The sequence below is a fragment of the Festucalex cinctus genome, chromosome 13, assembly GCF_051991245.1.
Source record: "Festucalex cinctus isolate MCC-2025b chromosome 13, RoL_Fcin_1.0, whole genome shotgun sequence".
In the NCBI taxonomy this organism is placed as follows: domain Eukaryota; kingdom Metazoa; phylum Chordata; class Actinopteri; order Syngnathiformes; family Syngnathidae; genus Festucalex; species Festucalex cinctus.
Window position 1 is genome coordinate 28039262 of NC_135423.1, and position 22726 is coordinate 28061987.

At 40.2% G+C, this 22726-nt stretch overlaps 1 protein-coding gene and 1 long non-coding RNA gene across 6 annotated transcripts in view; one reads left to right on the plus strand and one right to left on the minus strand.

The window, feature by feature from the left end:
- Window positions 1-22726, minus strand: part of brip1 (BRCA1 interacting helicase 1) — a 484938-nt gene that overhangs the window by 425419 nt on the left and 36793 nt on the right. For 3 of the 5 annotated variants that reach the window (XM_077540670.1, XM_077540669.1, XM_077540667.1), the window contains one exon: window positions 5582-5706. In XM_077540670.1, the coding sequence (XP_077396796.1) occupies window positions 5582-5706 (125 nt within the window). Of the gene's footprint in view, window positions 1-5581; window positions 5710-22726 lie in introns of all 5 variants that reach the window. The other 2 variants (XM_077540668.1, XM_077540666.1) reach the window with 1 other exon arrangement.
- The window catches only part of LOC144033008 (uncharacterized), a 38413-nt gene continuing 29074 nt past the window's right edge, over window positions 13388-22726 (plus strand). The window contains exon 1 of the long non-coding RNA XR_013287845.1: window positions 13388-13807. This is a non-coding gene — a long non-coding RNA (uncharacterized LOC144033008). The remainder of the gene's footprint in view (window positions 13808-22726) is intronic.

Sequence of the window (22726 nt, forward strand, 5' to 3'; positions counted from 1 at the left end):
AAATCTAGCAGAATCATACAATCGGAAATACTTCATAAAAATGTCTAGAGGGCGCTATTTATTGCAAATTGCACAATAAATCTCTAAAAATTCATGTTCATGACAAGTCTGATGTGTTTGCAAAGTTTCATGAGTTTTCACACATGTATAGATAAAAAAACAAAGCAGCACTTTACTTGGCAAACAATGCATCGCTATAGCAGCAGCGTGCGACAAAATAAAACTTGCGATAACTTTGCATCTTAAACATCTTACGATGAAAGACACCAAGTTTGAAGACGGTCGGATGAACTTTGTACGAGGAGTTCGTTAAAATATGACCCCTGAAAAAGGCCACAAAAAATGGCAACAAATCCCATCGTAAATCAAAATGGCGGACTTCCTGTTTGGTTTAGCACATGGTTCCAAGAGACTTTTTTTGTACATCGTAGGCTCTTATGTATGCCTGCAAATTATCATCGCGCTAGGTGAAACGTACAACCGGGAATGCTTCGTTAAAGAGGAGTTTTCTAGCTCAAAATGTGATGCCCGGCCCCTGGGGGACTTCCTGTTGGGTTTAGCACATGGCACCAAGAGACTTTTTTGTACATTGTGGGCTGTTACATATGTCTACAAATTTTTGTAGCTCTAGCTACTTCGTACAACTGGGAATGCTTCATTAAGAAGGATTTTTTTCCTTTGCAAAAAGTGCATGCCACGACAACAGCGTGCGACGAAATAAAGAGCTTTCAATAACTTTTCATCCTCAACATCTTAAGATGAGTCACACCAAGTTTGAAGATGATCGGATAAACTCTGTAGGAGGAGTTCGTTAAAATAAGACCCCTACGAAATGGCCCAAAAAATGGCAACACATTCCAAAGTAAATCAAAATGGCGGACGTCCTGTTAGGTTTAGCATATGGTTCAAAAAGAGTTTTTTGTACCTCGAGGGCTGTTATATACCTCTACAAATTTTGGTAACTCTAGGTGAAACGTACAGCCGGGTATGCTTTGTTAAAGAGGAGTTTTTTAGCTCAAAATGTGATGCCCGGCCCCTGGGGGACTTCCTGTTGGGTTTAGCACAGGGCACCAAGAGACTTTTTTGTACATCTTGGGCTGTTACATATGTCTACAAATTTTCGTAGCTCTCGCTGCTTCGTACAAATGGGAATGCTTCTTTAAGGATATTTTTTTTCCTTTGCAAACAGTGCATGCCATGACAACAGCGTGCGACGAAATACAAAGGTTTCAATATCTTTTCATCTTCAACATCTTAAGATGAATCACACCAAGTTTGAAGATGATCGGATAAACACTGTAGGAGGAGTTCGTTAAAATAAGACCCCAATGAAATGGCCAAAAAAATGGCAACACGTTCCAAAATAAATCAAAATGGCGGACTTCCTGTGAGGTTTAGCATATGGTTCAAAAAGAGTTTTTTGTAGGTCATAGCCTTTTACATATGTGTACAAATTTTCGTAGCTCTACATTAAACGTACAACCGGCAATGCTTCGTGAAGTAAGAATTTTTAAACTCTAAATTTGATGCGTCGCCGCCGTCATATAGTATATCAAAAACTTTAGATTTTTTACAATGATGTTGTCCCAGGTGTTGAGATGGTCCATCCCAAGTTTGAAGTCAATCGGGTTAACCGTGTAGGAGAAGCGGGCAAAAGTATGACCCCTGTAAATGTGCAAAACTGGGCCAAAATTGGACATTCAGATGATCATACCTCACTTTCTGTCTATTTTAGGGTACACACATCAAAGAGGTTTTTGTTCATCTGGATGTGCTACGGGTGCCACACAATTTTCGTCGCCATAGGACAATCGTAGCGGGACAGGGATCCGTTTAACCTATGTAGGTGGCGCTATGGAGCCATTTTTCTGTTATCATGTATGGCGACTTTAAAATATCAAATTTTTCGCCAGGCCTGATGTGCGTGTAAAGTTTGGTGAGTTTTCGTTCACGTTTAGCGTCTCAAAAATGCGATTGTTTGCGGAGAAGAATAATAATAAGAATAAGAATAATAACTAGAGCTGCGAGCAGCTATAAAGGGCCCTCGCAACCCGGGCCACGTTGGGGTACTTGCACGTCGGGGTACTGGCACGTTGGGGTACTGTCAAATAGGACAAGGACCATCTAAAATGTTTTTGACAAGCCTTGTGTGTGCAAAGTTTAATCAAAACGCAAAATATGGTGTGCAATTCCCAAAATAAATTCAAAATGGCGGACTTCCTTTTAGGTTTAGCATACGGCTACAGAATACTTTTTGTAGGTCTTAGACTAATAGGTATGCCTCTGAGTTTTCACAAATCTAGGTCAAGTCAAGTCATCTTTAGTTATTTCGTGCTTGAATCATCCAATCGGAAATGCTCCATAAAAATGTATAGAGGGCGCGATTTATTGCAAATTGCACAAGAAATCTCTAAAAATTCATGTTCATGACAAGTCTGATGTGTGTCTAAAGTTTCATGAGTTTTCACACGTGTAGACCAAAAAAAATAAGCAGCACTTTACTTGGCAAACAATGCATCGCTATGGCAACAGCATGTGACAAAATAAAAAACTTTCGATAACTTTGCATCTTAAACATCTTAAGATGAAACACACCAAGTTTGAAGACGGTCGGATGAATTTTGTACGAGGAGTTCGTGAAAATATGACCCCTAAGAAAGGCCACAAAAAATGGCTACAAATGCTGACGTAAATCAAAATGGCGGACTTCCTGTTTGGTTTAGCAGATGGTTCCAAGAGACTTTTTTGTACATCGTGGGCTCTTATGTATGCCTCCAAATTATCATAGCGCTAGGTGAAACGTACAACCGGGAATGCTTCGTTAAAGAGGAGTTTTTTTAGCTCAAAATGTGATGCCCGGCCCCTGCGGGACTTCCTGTTGGGTTTAGCACATGGCACCAAGAGACTTTTTTGTACATCGTGGGCATTTACATATGTGTACAAATTTTCGTAGCTCTAGCTGCTTCGTCCAACTGGGAATGCTTCATTAAGAAGGATTTTTTTCCTTTGCAAACAGTGCATGCCACGACAACAGCGTGCGACGAAATAAAAAGCTTTCAATAACTTTTCATCTTCAACATCTTTAGATGAATCACACCAAGTTTGAAGATGATCGGATAAACACTGTAGGAGGAGTTCGTTAAAATAAGACCCCTATGAAATGGCCAAAAAAAATGGCAACACATTCCAAAGTAAATCAAAATGGCGGACGTCCTGTTAGGTTTAGCATATGGTTCAAAAAGAGTTTTTTGTACATCGAGGGCTGTTATATACCTCTACAAATGTTGGTAACTCTATGTGAAACGTACAGCCGGGTATGCTTTGTAAAAGAGGAGTTTTTTAGCTCAAAATGTGATGCCCGGCCCCTGGGGGACTTCCTGTTGGGTTTAGCACAGGGCACCAAGAGACTTTTTTGTACATCTTGGGCTGTTACATATGTCTACAAATTTTCATAGCTCTAGCTGCTTCGTACAAATGGGAATGCTTCTTTAAGGATATTTTTTTTCCTTTAAAAACAGTGCATTCCATGACAACAGCGTGCGACGAAATACAAAGCTTTCAATAACTTTTCATCTTCAACATCTTAAGATGAATCACACCAAGTTTGAAGATGATCGGATAAACACTGTAGGAGGAGTTCGTTAAAATAAGACCCCAATGAAATGGCCAAAAAAATTGCAACACGTTCCAAAATAAATCAAAATGGTGGACTTCCTGTTAGGTTTAGCATATGGTTCAAAAAGAGTTTTTTGTAGGTCATAGCCTGTTACATATGTGTACCAATTTTCGTAGCTCTAGATTAAACGTACAACCGGCAATGCTTCGTGAAGTTAGAATTTTTAAACTCTAAATTTGATGCGCCGCCGCCGTCATATAGTATATCAAAAACTTTAGATTTTTCACAATGATGTTGTCCCAGGTGTTGAGATGGTACATCCCAAGTTTGAAGTCAATCGGGTTAACCGTGTAGGAGAAGCGGGCAAAAGTATGACCCCTGTAAATGTGCAAAAATTGGCAAAAATTGGACATTTAAATACTCATACCTCACTTTCTGTCTATTTTAGGGTACACACTTCAAAGAGGTTTTTGTTCATTGGGATGTGCTACAGGTGCCACACAATTTTCATAGCCGTCGGACAATCGTAGCGGGACAGGGATCCGTTTAACCTATGTAGGGGGCGCTAAGGAGCCATTTTTCTGTTATCATGTATGGCGACTTTAAAATATCAAATTTTTCGCCAGGCCTGATGTGCGTGTAAAGTTTGGTGAGTTTTCGGTCACGTTTAGTGTCTCAAAAATGCGATTGTTTGCGGAGAAGAATAATAATAAGAATAATAATAATAAGAAGAATTCCTACAAAAACAATAGGGCCTCGCAGCGGCACCGCCGCCGCCGCTGCTCGGGCCCTAATAATAATAATAATAAGAATTCCTACAAAAACAATAGGGCCTCGCAGCGGCACCGCCGCCGCCGCTGCTCGGGCCCTAATAATAATAATAATAATAATAATAATAATAATAATAATTTTTACAAAAACAATAGGGACCTCGCAGCGGTCGCTGCTCGGGCCCTAATAATAATAATAATAATAATAATAATAATAATAATAAAATTTTTTACAAAAACAATAGGGACCTCGCAGCGGTCGCTGCTCGGGCCCTAATAATAATAATAATAATAATAATAATAATAATACTTTTTACAAAAACAATAGGGACCTCGCAGCGGTCGCTGCTCGGGCCCTAATAATAATAATAATTTTTACAAAAACAATAGGGACCTCGCAGCGGTCGCTGCTCGGGCCCTAATAATAATAATAATAATAATATTTTTTACAAAAACAATAGGGACCTCGCAGCGGTCGCTGCTCGGGCCCTAATAATAATAATTTTTACAAAAACAATAGGGACCTCGCAGCGGTCGCTGCTCGGGCCCTAATAATAATAATAATTTTTACAAAAACAATAGGGACCTCGCAGCGGTCGCTGCTCGGGCCCTAATAATAATAATAATTTTTACAAAAACAATAGGGACCTCGCAGCGGTCGCTGCTCGGGCCCTAATAATAATAATAATAATAATAATAATATTTTTTATAAAAACAATAGGGACCTCGCAGCGGTCGCTGCTCGGGCCCTAATAATAATAATAATAATAATAATTTTTACAAAAACAATAGGGACCTCGCAGCGGTCGCTGCTCGGGCCCTAAAAATCTGAATCAGATCGAATTGTGATAGTCAAAGATTCCCACCCCTAATTGACATATTTGGAAAATACCATCCATCCACCCATCCATCCATCCTTCCATCCATCCATCCATGCAAAACACTGACAAGTATACATGGTGATTTCTTCACAGTATTGTAGCTTTGTGAAATCCTGTTTTCGTGGGTTTTATGAGCTGGAAGCCCAAATTATGTGAAAATTAATAAATACTTGAAATCACTAAAAATTGTGGGCCCTGAATATATAACCTATGAAATTTGACTTTTGAATGGAATTACGGAAATAAATGAACTTTTCCATTATATTAAATTTTATTATTTTTTTTAGGACCTGTATGTATACACACACAAATACCTTGGGTTCAGCAGTGCGAATGCGTTTCCTCTCAGGCTGGAAATCTGCATTGTCTTGGTCAGCAATGTGGGAAAGCTGGATTGTTTCACCCAGTTCCGAGGGTAACCTTTTTCTGGGAACTGACTCTGCTGACAAAACACAATGAAAATCAAATTTGTATATTTTATAAACATACTCTGTATTAGGGCTGCTTGATTATAATAATCACAATTATTTTCGCAATAATTGAAATCACGATCATTCAAATGATTATTTTCTGGTACAAAATAAAATGTTTAAGTAATTTAGAAATATTAAAACCAACTAGAGCTGCGAGCAGCTATAAAGGGCCCTCGCAACCCGGACCACGTTGGAATACGTGCACGTCGGGGTACTGGCACATTGGGGTACTGTCAAATAGGACAAGGATCGGGGAGAATGTTTTTGCCAAGCCTTGTGTGTGCAAAGTTTCATCCAAAGCCCAAAGATGGTGTGCAGTTCCCAAAATAAAATCAAAATGGCGGACTTCCTTTTAGTTTAGCATACGGCTATAGAATACTTTTTGTTGGTCTTAGGCTGATGAGTATGCCTCTCAATTTTCACAAATCTAGGTGAATCACACGATCGGAAATGCGCCATAAAAATGTATAGAGGATGCTATTGAACACCACGTTAGTGTACTTGCACGTTGGGGTGCTGGCACATTGGGGTACTGTTACATAGAACAAGGACCGTCTAAAACGTAAACGTTTTCTTCCATGCCTCGTGTGTGCAAAGTTTCATTAAAAAGGCCAAAAATGATGCATAATTTCCAAAATGAAATCAAAATGGCGGATTTCCTGTTGGGTCTAGCAAATGGCTACATAATACTTTTCTGTAGGTCTTTGGCTGATAGGTTTCTGTCCCAATTTTCACAAATCAAGCTTAATCGGAAAAGCTTCATAAAAATATCTAGAGGGCACTATTGAGCCATTTATTGAAAATTGCAAAAGAAATCTCTAAAATATTCATGTTTGTGACAGGTCTGATGTGTGTGCAAAGTTACAGGAGTGTTCACAGAACTTGAGACTCAAAAAAACAGCATTTATCTTGGCAAACAATGCATTGCTATGGCAACGGCGTGCGACAAAATACAAAACTTTTGATAACTTTGCATCTTAAACATCTTTAGATAAAACACACCAAGTTTGACGGTCGGATAAATTACGTAGGAGTTCATTAAAAAATGACCCCTATAAAAGGCCACAAAAAATAGCTACAAATCCCAACATAAATCAAAATGGTGGACTTCCTGTTTGGTTTAGCACAGGGCTCTGTCATGACCCGGCTCAAAAGCCATGACAAAAAAACAGGGGAAACCGCTTTTGCAAATTAATCAAACTAATTTATTACAAATAAGAATGCAAAGTCAAAAGATAATAAACAATGGCGTGTGTCTTGTCTGTAATATCCGTCGTGTGCATGATGTAAGTGTGTGAACATAGTGTGGTGCGTGTTGAATGATGTAGAACAGAAAGTAAATAAATGGCGTGTGGCTCTGGCGTCGGCTACAAGGAGTGACGAGAGCGTCGGCACATCTCAGAGGCCAGCATAATATAGCCCAGGTGAAGCAATGGGCTCAGGTGCTCCACGTCAGCTAATCACTGGCACTTAAGATTGAAAGAATGGGAGACAGGTGTAGTTAGGGCCACTGGCAAGATGACAGTGTGGGGTCATCACACCCCACCCCATAAAAACGGAGCTCCAACGGAGTCACCGGCTCCAAACCCACCCCTCAGCAACAGTGACTCCAAAACAAACCACCAGGACCTGTGAGGAGCCAACCCTGTCCACCCTCAGCAACCCTGGTACCTGAGAAGCAAATTAAGAGGAGAGCAGAGTAGCCACAACAACACAGAAGAGGCAGCAATCAAAAAGAACTCAAAGGAACTAAAAAGGCAATCATGGCACAGGTGCACGACCCATGATGTTGTCTGTACCTTTAATATGCAAGATGGTAAGATCATAACCTTGTAAAAATAACGACCATCTAACCAACCTCTGGTTAGGTGACCGAAAGGACTTCAAAAATGTCAGAGGGTTGTGGTCAGTGTACACCACTAGGGGAGCCCCACTGACATAAACATCAAAATGTTGCAGTGCCCAGATCAAAGCTAATGCTTCCTTTTCAATAACAGAATAATTACTCTGATAATGATTGAATTTCTTTGAAAAGAAACTAACTGGTCTAACCACTCCATGGTCATCCTGTTGCAGCAAAACTGCTCTAGCGCCCACTTGGCTGGCATCACCTGCAGCATGAATGGTCGGTCAAAACAAGGGGCTGCTAGCACAGGAGAAGAGCAGAGTAGGCGCTTTACGTTCTCAAATGCTTGCTGGCATGCAGAAGACCAGATGAATTTTGCCTTCACTTTCAGCAACTCTGTTAATGGAAAGACAACAGATGAAAAATTCTGACAGAAACTCCTATAATAACCCACCAACCCCAAGAATCGCTGCAGTTCCTTCTTGGTGGTAGCCCTAGGGAACTGCGAAACCGCCAAAACCTTTGCTTCAACTGGAGCAACACAACCCTGTCCTACAACTCGACCAAGGTATGTCACCCTCGCCATCGCAAATTCGCACTTAGCCAAGTTTACTGTAAGCCGCGCCAACTGAAGCCTTTCAAAGTGCGCCCGAATCCGCTGCAATAGTCCAGATGACGTAACAAATGCAGAAATGTCCTGTGCACGTTTAGTCAAGGGAACCTGCCAGTATCCCTTTAGCAAGTCGAATTTACTAACAAATTTAGCTGAACCAACTCTATCAATACAATCGTCCATTCTAGGCAATGGCAAACAATCGGATTTTGTAACCACATTGACCTTTCTAAAGTCCGTACAGAACCTAGATGTTTTATCACTTTTTGGCACCAAGATCCAGGTAGATGTCCAACTCGAAAATGATGGCTCAGCAATTCGGTGTTCAATCATATAATTAATTTCAGTATCAAGATGTTTCAAATTAACAGGGGCCATACGGTAAAATCTTTGTTTAATGGGAGGCGCGTCACCGACATCAATGTCATGCTCGATCCAGTGAGTACGTGATGGCACATCACCAAATAGACATGAATATTCATTAATTAGTTCTGATAATTGACGACGCTGCGACTCAGACAGATGTAACAGAATCTGGTCTAAATTTCCAAGTGATTCTGAGTTTTTCAGACGGCCATAGAGCAAACTGTCATAAGGCTCAGGAACCCCATCTCCCTCTGAACCCTCCAACATAGGGCTCACGGCCAATGCCGGCCGCACAGGCTCAGAACTCCCCAACACGGAGCAAGACTAACGTCTATAGTAAGGTTTAAGCAAATTAACGTGATATAGCTTTCTAGATTGTCTACGACCCGGTGTGGAGATAATGTAATTGAGATCAGATAACTTTTCCGCAACACTGTAAGGGCCTGAGAACTTCGCCTCGAATGAGGACCCCACAACAGGTACATGAGCCAAAACTTGATCTCCAGGGCTGAACTCGTGTCGCACAGAATGTCGATCATACAGTTTTTTCATCTTATGCTGGGCCACATTCAATTTTTCCTTCGCCTAAGCACCAGCAACAAACAAACGATGGCGGAAACCATTCACAAAGTCAATCAAGTTTTTGGGCGGCCCCGTTTCAACCCAATCCTCCTTGAGGACAGATAGTGGCCCACGCACAGTATGCCCGAAAACTAGCTTATTGGGGCTAAACCCCGTGCTTCCCTGAACGGCTTCTCTTGCAGCCAACATCAACCAAGGAAGACCCTCTTCCCAGTCCTTGTCCAACTTTGTACAAAACGCACGAAGCAAAGATTTTAGGGTCTGATGAAATCTCTCAAGTACACCTTGACTTTGTGCGTGATAAGCTGAGGACCGGTTATGTTTTATCCTCAACATTTTCAAAACTTGCCCAAACATATGGGATGTAATTTGGAGCCCTGGTCACTTTGGACAATTTTGGGGATACCAAATATAGAAATGAATTGGGTAAGTGCTTTCACCACAGATCTAGCTGTAATGGACCTCATTGGATACGCAGCCGGATAACGCGTGCTTTGGCACATCACAGGAAGTAAATACTTACTGCCAGATTTGGAACTTGGCAAAGGGCCAACACAGTCGACCACCAGATGTTCAAAAGGTTCACTCACGACTGGTATCGGCTGCAGGGGGCGGGCTTCACAGTCTGGTTCGGCTTCCCTGTCAACTGACATGACAGGTTTTAATAAAAGCAGAAACATCTCTTTTCATGTGTGGCCAGAAGAAATGTTTCAGAAGAGGCAAATATGCTTTCCTGACACCGAAGTGTCCACCATCATCATAGGCCACCTTCAGCACCAAGGGACGGTACTTAGCCGGAACCACCAACTGGAATACAGCCTCTCCCACTAAATCAAAACCGAGAGGTGTCCACTTCCGAAATAACTCATTTTGCAGACAGTAGCCAGTGGCCACGTCTTTCACCTCAGTTACTGGAAGAACTCGACTGAACACCTCCTTCAAGGAAGGATCAGTCTGCTGCTCTCGAACCAGCTCACTGGGTGATACAGCGAGAGGAAAATCGGACAGTGGGGGAACCTCCACCATGACACCACCATCCTCGCTGGGCACCCCGGCCACAGCCTTCAGCATGGCATGCGTCACCACACAAGCTGGAACTATCCCCTGTTGAGGAGAAACCTTCAGGGACACATTATCCCCAGTATGGAGTGTCAAAGGTGGAGGGGGTGAGTCTGACCACACTCTACTGCCAGCCAACCCATTGCCCAATATCAAATGGACTCCCTCTATGGGCAACGTGGGCCGAACCCCAACGGACACCTCACCCACCAGTTCACAATCGAGAACCACTTTGTGCAGGGGAATGGGCAGCACTGTCAAACCCATCCCACGACTGAGAATGCCGTCTCCCGTGTCAGTCTGGTCAAAAAAAGCAAGTGCAGAAACCAGGATGTACGAATCATAAGCCCCTGTGTCCCTCAATATTTTGATAGGGACCAGTAGCTCGCTGCCTACCAGAGACACAAAACCATCTCGAATGAATGGTCCATAAGCAGCCAAAACATCGGGCTCACAAACAGCAACAGAAAGTTCAGAATTCCTGCAACTGACAGGCACTGTTGCCGCTGCAGGCTTTACATTTGGTTTGATCACCTTACTCCTGGCCTGCAACATGGGACAGTCAGCCTTCCAATGCCCCATTTGATGACAATAATTACACATCCTGCCTTTATCGAAACCAGGTCGCATCCTTTCCACTTTATCAAAGCGGCGCATCCCATCACTGGACTTGAACGAACCAACCGCCCCTGGACGCAATGGCTCCCGTTTGTGTAATAACTACCATTTCTGCAACCGTTCTTTGCAGTTGAGAGGCTGCATCAAAGCCTTCTGTATGCTCGACCATAAAAAAAAAAAAAAAAAAAAAAAAAGTATAAATACGTCTTTGGGGCAATTAAAACACTAAAAAAACATATTTACATGTTATTGGGAGCAAATGACTTTTAAAGTTTTATTTGCATGTAACTTGAAATATATTTGGATTAATATTCAACAGGGTATCCGTAAAGGATAGTAATACTAATGTTTGGGTGATATATGTTTATACACTTACCATTGCAAAGAATATTTGGCATTAAGAAAAAAAAAAAAAAAGTCAAACGGCACTTTTGTTGGAAAAGAGCGATGTGGTGTATTATTACAATGTGACCACTAGGCGGCACTGTAGTATGTTGTTGTCTAGGGATGAATGAACAAAAGAGTTGAGTAAAATGATGGCCAATGCCAAGCTGCGGTCTCAGCGTCTTAATATACAGCACTAAAAGGAAGAGCTGTAACCCCACGCTGTAGTTAAGCCAATACAACTTAGAAAAACACAACAATGCTTTAGTTGAAACAGAAGCAACGGATTTCCACATTATAAGTCCGTGGACGAACGGCGCTCGGCAGAAGAGCATTTTGGGATCAAAATATGCATTGTCAAGCGTACCGGAACACTGACAGACTGTGACAGTACGTTCTTTGCACGGTGAGAAGTGCCTGAGCTCCGTCCCAGTGCGTTCGCCCACTTAAAGCGCTGCAAAATAATAAAAAAAGAAAACACCCACTAGGGCTGCTCGATTATGGAAAAAATAATAATCATAATTATTGTGTGAATAATTGAAATCACGATTCTTCAAAACGATTATTTGTTTTTTGTTCAAAGCAATTTTTTTTTTAAACATTTGAAAATATTAAGACAAATAAAAAAAATAAAAATACGTAAACTAATTTTGGACCAAACAGACTTTAGAATAAATTATTATTTATGTTTGCAAAAATTTGAAGTTGGGGTGCAGCGTGTGCAATATGACTTGTGGCGTGCAATCTAGTTTTGACAGTGGTGGTTGGTGAAATAATGTGTGGGCGTGCCTCAAAACAACTCAAAATTAATATTATTAGGGTTGCAGCTATCAAATATTTTGGTATTCGGATATCCTACTGGAAATTCTAGCTAATAATCGGGTATTTGGATAGAAATAAAAACATACCTGACAGGATATAGCCTACTTTCTTGGTTAACAAGTATAAATACAGAAGACAAAAAACACATTTGCATGTAATTAACAACCAACTGGTTTTCATTTTTGGATAGCTAATCAACAAGCTTGTCAGCAAACTATTTTCCCCTGAAACAGTGAGATTTTAGACAAATCTCTTCCAATAGATGTTATTCAATGGAACTAAAGTGACGTCAGACCCACAATAGCAATTTTTGTCGGCTAAATAAATAGCACATTTGAGTAAGCCCAGTTTGTTAATAAGTGATCAGTAGGAACGGCAAATTAGTCAGGCTGTCAGCATCAGTGTGCACAGTCCATCTATCCCTTTTCTGAACTGCTAATCCTCACGTAGGGCGGCCACTTCCATATACGGTCAAAAGGAGTACATGTTTGAAAAAAATAATAAGTATTCCCTCTGTCATGTAACATTGACAGATGTTACCAAGGACGGGACATTCATGAACTAATGTGATGTTACTAACAGCAATAATGAAGTTCAGGAATGTGTATTGATGGAATGAATGCCATTTTATAAGGTGATGTGAGATAGCCGGGTTGTTATATATACAAATTTTCTTTAGTATAATGTCAACTTCATTAACATTTAAACGTGCCTCATCACTGCTTGATAAATATATAAGTTAGAGCCAGCATAACACATAACACATAATACATAACACATAACACACACACTTATTACACTAGAGAGAGGGTCAAAGGTCAGCCTGTCACAAAAGTGACATGAAAAGTATCTATAATCATGTTTTATACTCCCTTATATCGAGGAGTCAAAGTGCTATATTAATCATCAATGGTGTTTTATGGGCAATATGATATATAAAAAGCTTTGAAGGGGTTTTTATTCATAAGAATAAGGATAAAGAGAGACAAGTTTTCCAAGAAGTCACTTTCCACTGTCACAACAACATGTTTTGCAAGAAGTCAGCAGATTTCCTGTTTTGCAAGAGGTCAGCAGATTTCCAGGGAAGCGAATCATGAAACTGTCAGCACATAGGATGTTTTGCAAAGAAACTGTCAGCACATAGGATGTTTTTAACAGATTTCCAGAGAAGCGAATTATAAGACTGTCAGCACATAGTATGTTTTGCAAAAAGTCACTAGATTCTAGATAAGTGAATCCTGGGACTGTCAGCATAAAAAACTCATGATTCAGTTGTTTTGCTGAAGCCGGTACAAACTAGTTGAGATATACACCCAGAGAAACTAGGATCAGCCCCCGAGGTTATAAAAGGGTGGAATTGAAGAAGTCTCATTGCAAAAAGAAGAGATCGGCAACAGAGTTCTGTTAGCTGAGACTTCTACAATTTTTGCCCTGGCTGCCCTTTGCTAAATTGAGGAATGTCTTTTAACAAGTAAGAAATAGGAGTAATTTGTAGTTGTCAGGTTACTTTGATCTGTTGTTAGAGGATTAGTTTTCCTATTCTTATCTAATGTATATTAAATTACAAACAAAGAGATTAGATAGCCAGATTCCTCAATTTTTCCCTTTAGACCTTTTTTGGTCTATAGGCTATTTGTCCTCGGCGGTTTATTACAGATTAGCTACCTGTTTTAACCACTTATCAAAGAATAATACTTTTTCAAAGCTTTTGCCCTTTCTTTTACTTTGTTGAACTTTGCCATTTGTCATCATGGAACACAGGAGCAACTTATGCATTGTGAGTATATGAAGTTTAACCTGTCTTAAGAATACTTTTGTATATTGTTGTCATATATTCATAATCAGTATATAATCTCTATTGAATGATTTTGCTTTGCTATTGCTTTGAATATTAATCATGGAATAAATCAAGAAAGACAAAATGTGGTTTAGAATTTTTATGTGTATTGTAACATTAATCATTGACTTCTTAAATCCTAATTTCACTTTCCTACTTTTAAACCTTAATTACTATTAGAGTCATACTTTGAAATTCCTTAACTATCTCTTACCAAAATAGATAACAATTCTAAATAGGTGGTAGCTGTATTCCTTAAATCCTATAGTGTTACTTCGGCTTAAAATAAGTAAAATAAAACAAGCCCTTGCGGACCTAACAAGGTCAGCTAAAATTATTTAGGTCTTAACAAGTTCAACCGATCATTAGAAGAGGAGCCGCTATAAAAAGAGTGTGATTAGATTTCTATCCTTAAATCAATAAAGGTTACTCTTTAAGGGTGTTAATCTAATGTAAGATGGGGCTGACACTCTAAAACTGGGGCGGTGAGAACCTAAACGAATCTTTTTCGACGCCAGCTTGGAAAGTCCCCGTCACCTCCGTAAACTCCGTGTTACTACGGTTGGAGCCAAAGGGGGATTTTAACCCTTTATAACGGAGAGTTGGCCAGGTAAGCGAGATCAGACACCTCGCTATAACGCCAATCACTTTTCATGGCTTTGCTGTTTTGCAGATTTTTAAAAAAAAAAATGTACACAGTAATATACCTATTTTATAAAAAATTATGAAAGTTTGAACATTGAGAATGTTTAAATGAGAGAATTTGAGAAAATGTAAATGCCTCGATGAGAAAAGTGTATAAACTGTGTGGTGCATGGTTTTAGAGCCTTAAAACATGTATAATAAATTTAAAACATAAAGCTAACAGCTTCACGAATTTCAGGTATTTTTTGGAACCTAACCCCAGCGGAAAACGAGGGAACACTGTACATCAGACTCGAGGTGTATTTTCATCAACAATAAAGTTTTGCATGGTTTATTGATCATGTTTGTGTAACTAATTGGTAAAAAAAAATATCAATAAAACTCAAACTTGTTTTTGACTATTTATTTAGTACCATGTTTTTAAAACACTAAGCTGCAGGTCATCCCTTTAGCTGTCTACACTTCTGTAGGACTGGTGATGCTTCACAGGTTGTGCCGATCATTATTTCATTTTGACATATGGAATAGTCTTAAAAAAATAACATTCAATAAGGTTTCATGATTTTATAGAACAGGAAAATTTAAAATTTTTTACCGTTTGATTGACGGTAAAGTGCGAAGACAACAATCCCTCCTAAAGCGAATGCTCGGGGCACTGTAGTGGGAAAAAGGGGGGGGGGGGGGGGGCTTGTCATTGTCCGCTGTCAATAAAGACTCGGTTCTCATCGTTCACATTCAAATGACTCGAATGACTGAAAAGGCGGACAAACCAGCGTCTGGTTTAGGGTTGTGCATGACGGCTAATACTGCTGTTAGCTCGCTGTTAGCTAGCAGTCACGGCTAAACGCTGGAAACAGGCGCCGTACAATACAACGTCAGCATAAATATGTTTTATTAGCCTCTTACCTGGGGCTTGAATGTGACTTCAGGACGAAGTTGTGTTATTGACGTCTATCCCAACAGTTTGGTGCATATATATTGCCATTGTTCACAAACTCCGAATAGAGGAGCACATCTCCCATCCCGATGACACGTTCCGGTAACAACTTCAAAATAAAAGTGCTACAATGCATTGATCTACATATACTACTTGGTAAAGTAAGGTTTATTTTGAAATTTGGTTTCTCACAGCCCCGTGTACTGTCATGCATATTGCCGTTAGCTTGACTACGACTATCTCAGCGGCTATCCGTGGCAGAAATGTTGTTTCAGTTCTACTATTAATAATCGTGTTTGTACGATTAAGCCTATTTTGTAATCGTGGAGGGTAATAATCGAAATCGTAATTGAATTTCTATTAATTGCACAGCCCTAACACCCACTAACTCTGGCCAGCAGATGGCAGCATTGTATCTCTTTTCAATGGGATCCCGTGGACGCTTCCCTTCCCCGACCACGTGTTTTTCCACCGAATGAAGCGCAACAAATATGGTCGCGAGCGCTCGACACTTGCCGAGCGTCAGCTTCGAGCATAACATCCACAAGCATTACCAGGCCACGTTTTACAATTTTTGACAAAAGAAAATCGCTGTTGTCAAGGGATTTCAGTTTTAACTTAAAAATACTACTAATAATAAATAAAGGGACCAGACTGGTATCGTACCAGCGAACTCATGGATAGGTATCAATGTTGTACCCACTGAACCACGGAGGAAGTATATGAGCAAGTGATCCAATGTTATAATAATCAGGTGATTCACGGAGGGCTTGATTTCTAACCAAGTTTTATATTTTTATTTACAGAATTGATGGATGCACTTACTGTTAATATATTAAATTTTTATTAAAAACAATTGAACAATATCCATGTCTTAAATGAAAGTTGGGGGTGAAAGAAAAAAAAAGAAAAAAAAAAAAACATTTCCCCACCGAGCTTTGAACCGAGACTTGTTTCTTAACATGTATCCGCAGTCAAGTTACTTACCAGGTGTGCTACAGGTGCCACACAATGTTCGTAGCCGTAGGACAATCATAGCGGGACAGGGATCCGTTAAACCTATGTAGGGGGCACTACGGAGCCTTTTTTGTGTTATCGTGTATGGCGACTTTAAAATATCACATTTTTCGCCAGGCCTGATGTGTGTGTAAAGTTTGGTGAGTTTTCGTTCACGTTTAGTGTCTCAAAAATGTGATTGTTTGCGGAGAAGAAAAATAATAATAACTAGAGCTGCGAGAAGCTATAAAGGGCCCTCGCAACCCGGGCCACGTTGGGGTACTTGCACGTCGGGGTACTGGCATGTTGGGGTACTGTCAAATAGGACAAGGACCATCTAAAATGTTTTTGACAAGCCTTGTGTGTGCAAAGTTTCATCAAAAGGCCAAAGATGTTGCGCAATTCCCAAAATAAATTCAAAATGGCGGACTTCCTTTTCGGTTTAGCATACGGCTACAGAATACTTTTTGTAGGTCTTAGGCTAATAGGTATGCCTCCTAGTTTTCACAAATCTAAGTCAAGTCATCTTTAGTTATATAGCGCTTGAATCATACAATCGGAAATGCTCCATAAAAATGTCTAGAGGGCGCGATTTATTGCAAATTGCACAAGAAATCTCTAAAAATTCATATTCATTACAAGTCTGATGTGTGTGCAAAGTTTCATGAGTTTTTCACACATGTATAGACACAAAAAAAAGCAGCACTTTACTTGGCAAACAATGCATCGCTATGGCAACAGAGTGCGACAAACTAAAAAACTTTCGATAACTGCATCTTAAACATCTTAAGATGAAACACACCAAGTTTGAAGACGGTCGGATGTATTTTGTAGAAGGAGTTCGTTAAAATATGACCCCTAAAAAAGGCCACAAAAAAATGCCTACAAATCCCATCGTAAATCAAAACGGCGGAATTCCTGTTTGGTTTTGCACATGATTCCAAGATACTTTTTTGTACATCGTGGGCTCTTAAGTATGCCTGCAAATTATCATAGCTCTAGGTAAAACGTACAACCGGGAATGCTTCGTTAAAGAGGAGTTTTTTTTTTTTTTTAGCTCAAAATGTGATGCCCGGCCCCTGGGGGACTTCCTGTTGGGTTTAGCACATGGCACCAAGAGACTTTTTTGTACACCGTGGGCTGTTACATATGTCTCCAAATTTTCGTAGCTCTTGCTGCTTCGTAGAACTGGGAATGCTTCATAAAGAAGGATTTTTTTCCTTTGCAAAAAGTGCATGCCACGACAACAGCGTGCAACGAAATAAAAAGCTTTCAATAACCTTTCATCTTCAACAACTTAAGATGATCACACCAAGTTTGGAGATGATCGGATAAGCTCTGTAGGAGGAGTTCGTTAAAATAAGACCCCTATGAAATGACCCAAAAAATGTCAACACGTTCCAAAGTAAATCAAAATGGCGGACTTCCTGTTCGGTTTAGCATATAGTTCAAAAAGAGTTTTTTGTACCTTGAGGGCTACATATGTCTTCAAATTTTGGTAACTCTAGGTAAAACGTACAACCGGGAATGCTTCGTTAAAGAGGAGTTTTTTAGCTCAAAATGTGATGCCCGGCCCCTGGGGGACTTCCTGTTGGGTTTAGCACATGGCACCAAGAGACTTTTTTGTACATCGTGGGCTGTTACATATGTCTACAAATTTTCGTAGTTCTAGCTGCTTCGTATAACTGGGAATTCTTCATTAAGAATAATTTTTTACCTTTGCAAACAAGTGCATGCCACGGCAACAGCGTGCGACGAAATACAAAGCTTTCAATAACTTTTTATCTTCAACATCTTTAGATGAATCACACCAAGTTTGAAGATGATGGGATAAACTCTGTAGGAGGAGTTCATTAAAATAACACCCCTATGAAATGGCCAAAAAAAATGGCAACACGTTCCAAAGTAAATCAAAATGGTGGATTTTCTGTTAGGTTTAGCATATGGTTCAAAAAGAGTTTTTTGTACCTTGAGGGCTGTTACATATGTCTTCAGATTTTGGTAACTCTACGTGAAACGTACAGCCGGGAATGCTTCTTTAAGTAAGAATTTTGAAACGCAAAATTTGATGCCCCGCCTCTGGCGGACTTCCTGTTGGGTTTAGCATATGACACCAACAGACTTTTTTGTAGATCATAGTCTGTTACAGATGTGTACCAATTTTCGTCGCTCTAGGTTAAACGTACAACCGGCAATGCTACGTTCAGAAAGAATTTTGAAACTCTAAATTTGATGCCTCACCCCCGTCATATAGTACGTGAACATTTTTTGATTTTTTACCATGATGTTGTCCCAGGTGTTGAGATGGTACAGCCCAAGTTTGAAGTCAATCGGGTTAACCGTGTAGAAGAAGTGGGCAAAAGAATGACCTCTGTAAATGTACAAAAATGGGCTAAAATTGGACATTTAAATCCTCATACCTCAATTCTTGTCTATTTTAGGGTACACATGTCAAAGAGGTTTTTGTTCATCTGGATGTGCTACAGGTGCCACACAATTTTCGTAGCCATAGGACAATCGTAGCGGGACAGGGATCCGTTAAACCTATGTAGGTGGCGCTATGGAGCCATTTTTCTGTTATCACGTATGGCGACTTTAAAATATCAAATTTTTCGCCAGGCCTGACGTGTGTGTAGAGTTTGGTGAGTTTTCGTTCACGTTTAGTGTTTCAAAAATGTGATTGTTTGCGGAAAAGAATAATAACTAGAGCTGCGAGCACCTATGAAGCGCCCTCGCAATCAAGTTTGAAGATGATCGGATAAACTCTGTAGGAGTTCGTTAAAATAAGACCCCTATGAAATGGCCAAAAAAAATGGCAACACATTCCAAAGTAAATCAAAATGGTGGACTTCCTGTTAGGTTTAGCATATGGTTCAAAAAGAGTTTTTTGTACCTCGAGGGCTGTTACATACCTCTTCAAATTTTGGTAAGGCTAGGTGAAATGTACAGCCGGGCATGCTTTGTTAAAGAGGAGTTTTTTAGCTCAAAATGTGATGCCCGGCCCCTGGGGACTTCCTGTTGGGTTTAGCACAGGTCACCAAGAGACATTTTTGTACATCTTGGGCTGTTACATATGTCTACAAATTTTCGTAGCTCGAGCTGCTTCGTCCAACTGGGAATGCTTCATTAAGAAGGATTTTTTTCCTTTGCAAACAGTGCATGCCACGACAACAGCGTGCGACGAAATAAAAAGCTTTCAATAACTTTTCATCTTCAACATCTTTAGATGAATCACACCAAGTTTGAAGATGATCGGATAAACACTGTACGAGGAGTTCGTTAAAATAAGACTCCTATGAAATGGCCCAAAAAAATGGCAACACATTCCAAAGTAAATTAAAATGGTGGACTTCCTGTTAGGTTTAGCACATGGTTCAAAATGTTTTGTGTAGGTCATAGTCTGTTACATATGTGTACCAATTTTCGTAGCTCTAGATTAAACGTACAACCGGCAATGCTTCGTTCAGTAAGAATTTTGAAACTCTAAATTTGATGCCCCGCTGCCGTCATACAGTATGTCAAAAACTTTTGATTTTTTACCATGATGTTGTCCCAGGTGTTGAGATGGTACAGCCCAAGTTTGAAGTCAATCGGGTTAACCGTGTAGGAGAAGCGGGCAAAAGTATGACCCCTGTAAATGTGCAAAAATGGGCCAAAATTGGACATTTAAATACTCATATCTCACTTCCTGTCCCGAATTGTCCCTAGGTGTGCGTGTGAGTGTGGATGGTTGTTCGTCTCTGTGTGCCCTGCGATTGGTTGGCAACCAGTCCAGGGTGTCCCCCGCCTACTGCCCAGAGCCAGCTGAGATAGGCGCCAGCAACCCCCGCGACCCTTGTGAGGAATAAGCGGTCAAGAAAATGGATGGATGGATGGATGGATGGATGGATGTGCTACAGGTGCCACACAATTTTCATAGCTGTAGGACAATCATAGCGGGACAGGGATCCGTTTAACCTATGTAGGTGGCGCTCCAGAGCCATTTTTCTGTTATCATCTATGGCGACTTTAAAATATCCAATTTTTCGCCAGGCCTGATGTGTGTGTAAAATTTGGTGAGTTTACGTTCACGTTTAAAATGCTAAGCTAATAGGTATGCCTCCCAGTTTTCACAAATCTAGGTCAAGTCATCTTTAGTTGTTTATCGCTTGAATCATACAATTGGAAATGCTCCATAAAAATGCATAGAGGGCGCTATTGAGCCCAACGTTGGGTTACTTGCACGTCAGGGTACTGGCACATTGGGGTACTGTTACATGGAACAAGGACCATTTAAAATGTTTGTTTTTTCCATGCCTTGTCTGTGTAAATGTTAATGAAAAAGGCCAAAAATGATATATAATTCCCAAAATAAAATCAAAATAGCGGACTTCCTCTTTGGTTTGGCAAATGGCTACATAATACTTTTTTGTAGGTCTAGCAAAATCATACAATCGGAAATGCTTCATAAAAATGTCTAGAGGGGGCTATTTATTGCAAATTGCACAATAAATCTCTAAAAATTCATGTTCATGACAAGTCTGATGTATTTGCAAAGTTTCATGAGTTTTCACACATGTATAAATAAAAAAATAAAAAAGCAGCACTTGGCAAACAATGCATTGCTATGGCAACAGTGTGTGACAAAATAAAAAACTTTCGATTACTTTGCATCTTAAACATCTTAAGATGAAACACACCAAGTTTGAAGACAGTCGGATAAATTTTGTAGGAGGGGTTCGTTAAAATATGACCCCTGAAAAAGGCCACAAAAAATGGCAACAAATCCCATCATAAATCAAAATGGCGGACATCCTGTTTGGTTTAGCACATGGTTCCAAGAGACTTTTTTGTACATCGTGAGCTCTTATGTATGCCTGCAAATTATCATAGCGCAAGGTGAAACGTACAACCGGGAATGCTTCGTTAAAGAGGAGTTTTTTAGCTCAAAATGTGATGCCCGGCCCCTGGGGGACTTCCTGTTGGGTTTAGCACATGGCACCAAGAGACTTTTTTGTACATCCTGGGCTGTTACATATGTCTACAATTTTTCGTCGCTCTAGCTGCTTCGTACAACTGGGAATGCTTCATTAAGAAGGACTTTTTTTTTCCTTTGCAAAAAGTGCATGCCACGACAACAGCGTGTGACGAAATAAAAAACTTTCAATAACTTTTCATTTTCAACATCTTAAGATGAATCACACCAAGTTTGAAGATGATCGGATAAACTCTGTAGGAGGAGTTTGTTAAAATATGACCCCTATGAAATGGCCAAAAAAAATGGCAACACATTCCAAAGTAAATCAAAATGGCGGACGTCCTGTTAGGTTTAGCATATGGTTCAAAAAGAGCTTTTTGTACCTCGAGGGCTGTTATATACCTCTACAAATTTTGGTAACTCTAGGTGAAACGTACAGCCGGGTATGCTTTGTTAAAGAGGAGTTTTTTAGCTCAAAATGTGATGCCCGGCCCCTGGGGGACTTTCTGTTGGGTTTAGCACAGGGCACCAAGAGACTTTTTGGTACATCTTGGGCTGTTACATATGTCTACAAATTTTCGTAGCTCTAGCTGCTTCGTACAAATGAGAATGCTTCTTTAAGGATATTTTTTTTCCTTTGCAAACAGTACATGCCATGACAACAGCGTGCGACGAAATACAAAGCTTTCAATAACTTTTCATCTTCAACATCTTAAGATGAATCACACCAAGTTTGAAGATGATCGGATAAACACTGTAGGAGGAGTTCGTTAAAATAAGACCCCAATGAAATGGCCAAAAAAATGGCAACACGTTCCAAAGTAAATCAAAATGGTGGACTTCCTGTTAGGTTTAGCATATGGTTCAAAAAGAGTTTTTTGTAGGTCATAGCCTGTTACATATGTGTACCAATTTTCGTAGCTCTAGATTAAACGTACAACCGGCAATGCTTCGTGAAGTAAGAATTTTTAAACTCTATATTTGATGCGCCGCCGCCGTCATATAGTATATCAAAAACTTTAGATTTTTTACAATGATGTTGTCCCAGGTGTTGAGATGGTACATCCCAAGTTTGAAGTCAATCGGGTTAACCGTGTAGGAGAAGCGGGCAAAAGTATGACCCCGGGTCATACGGGTGCCACACAATTTTCGTCGCCATAGGACAATCGTAGCGGGACAGGGATCCGTTTAACCTATGTAGGTGGCGCTATGGAGCCATTTTTCTGTTATCATGTATGGCGACTTTAAAATATCAAATTTTTCGCCAGGCCTGATGTGCGTGTAAAGTTTGGTGAGTTTTCGTTCACGTTTAGCGTCTCAAAAA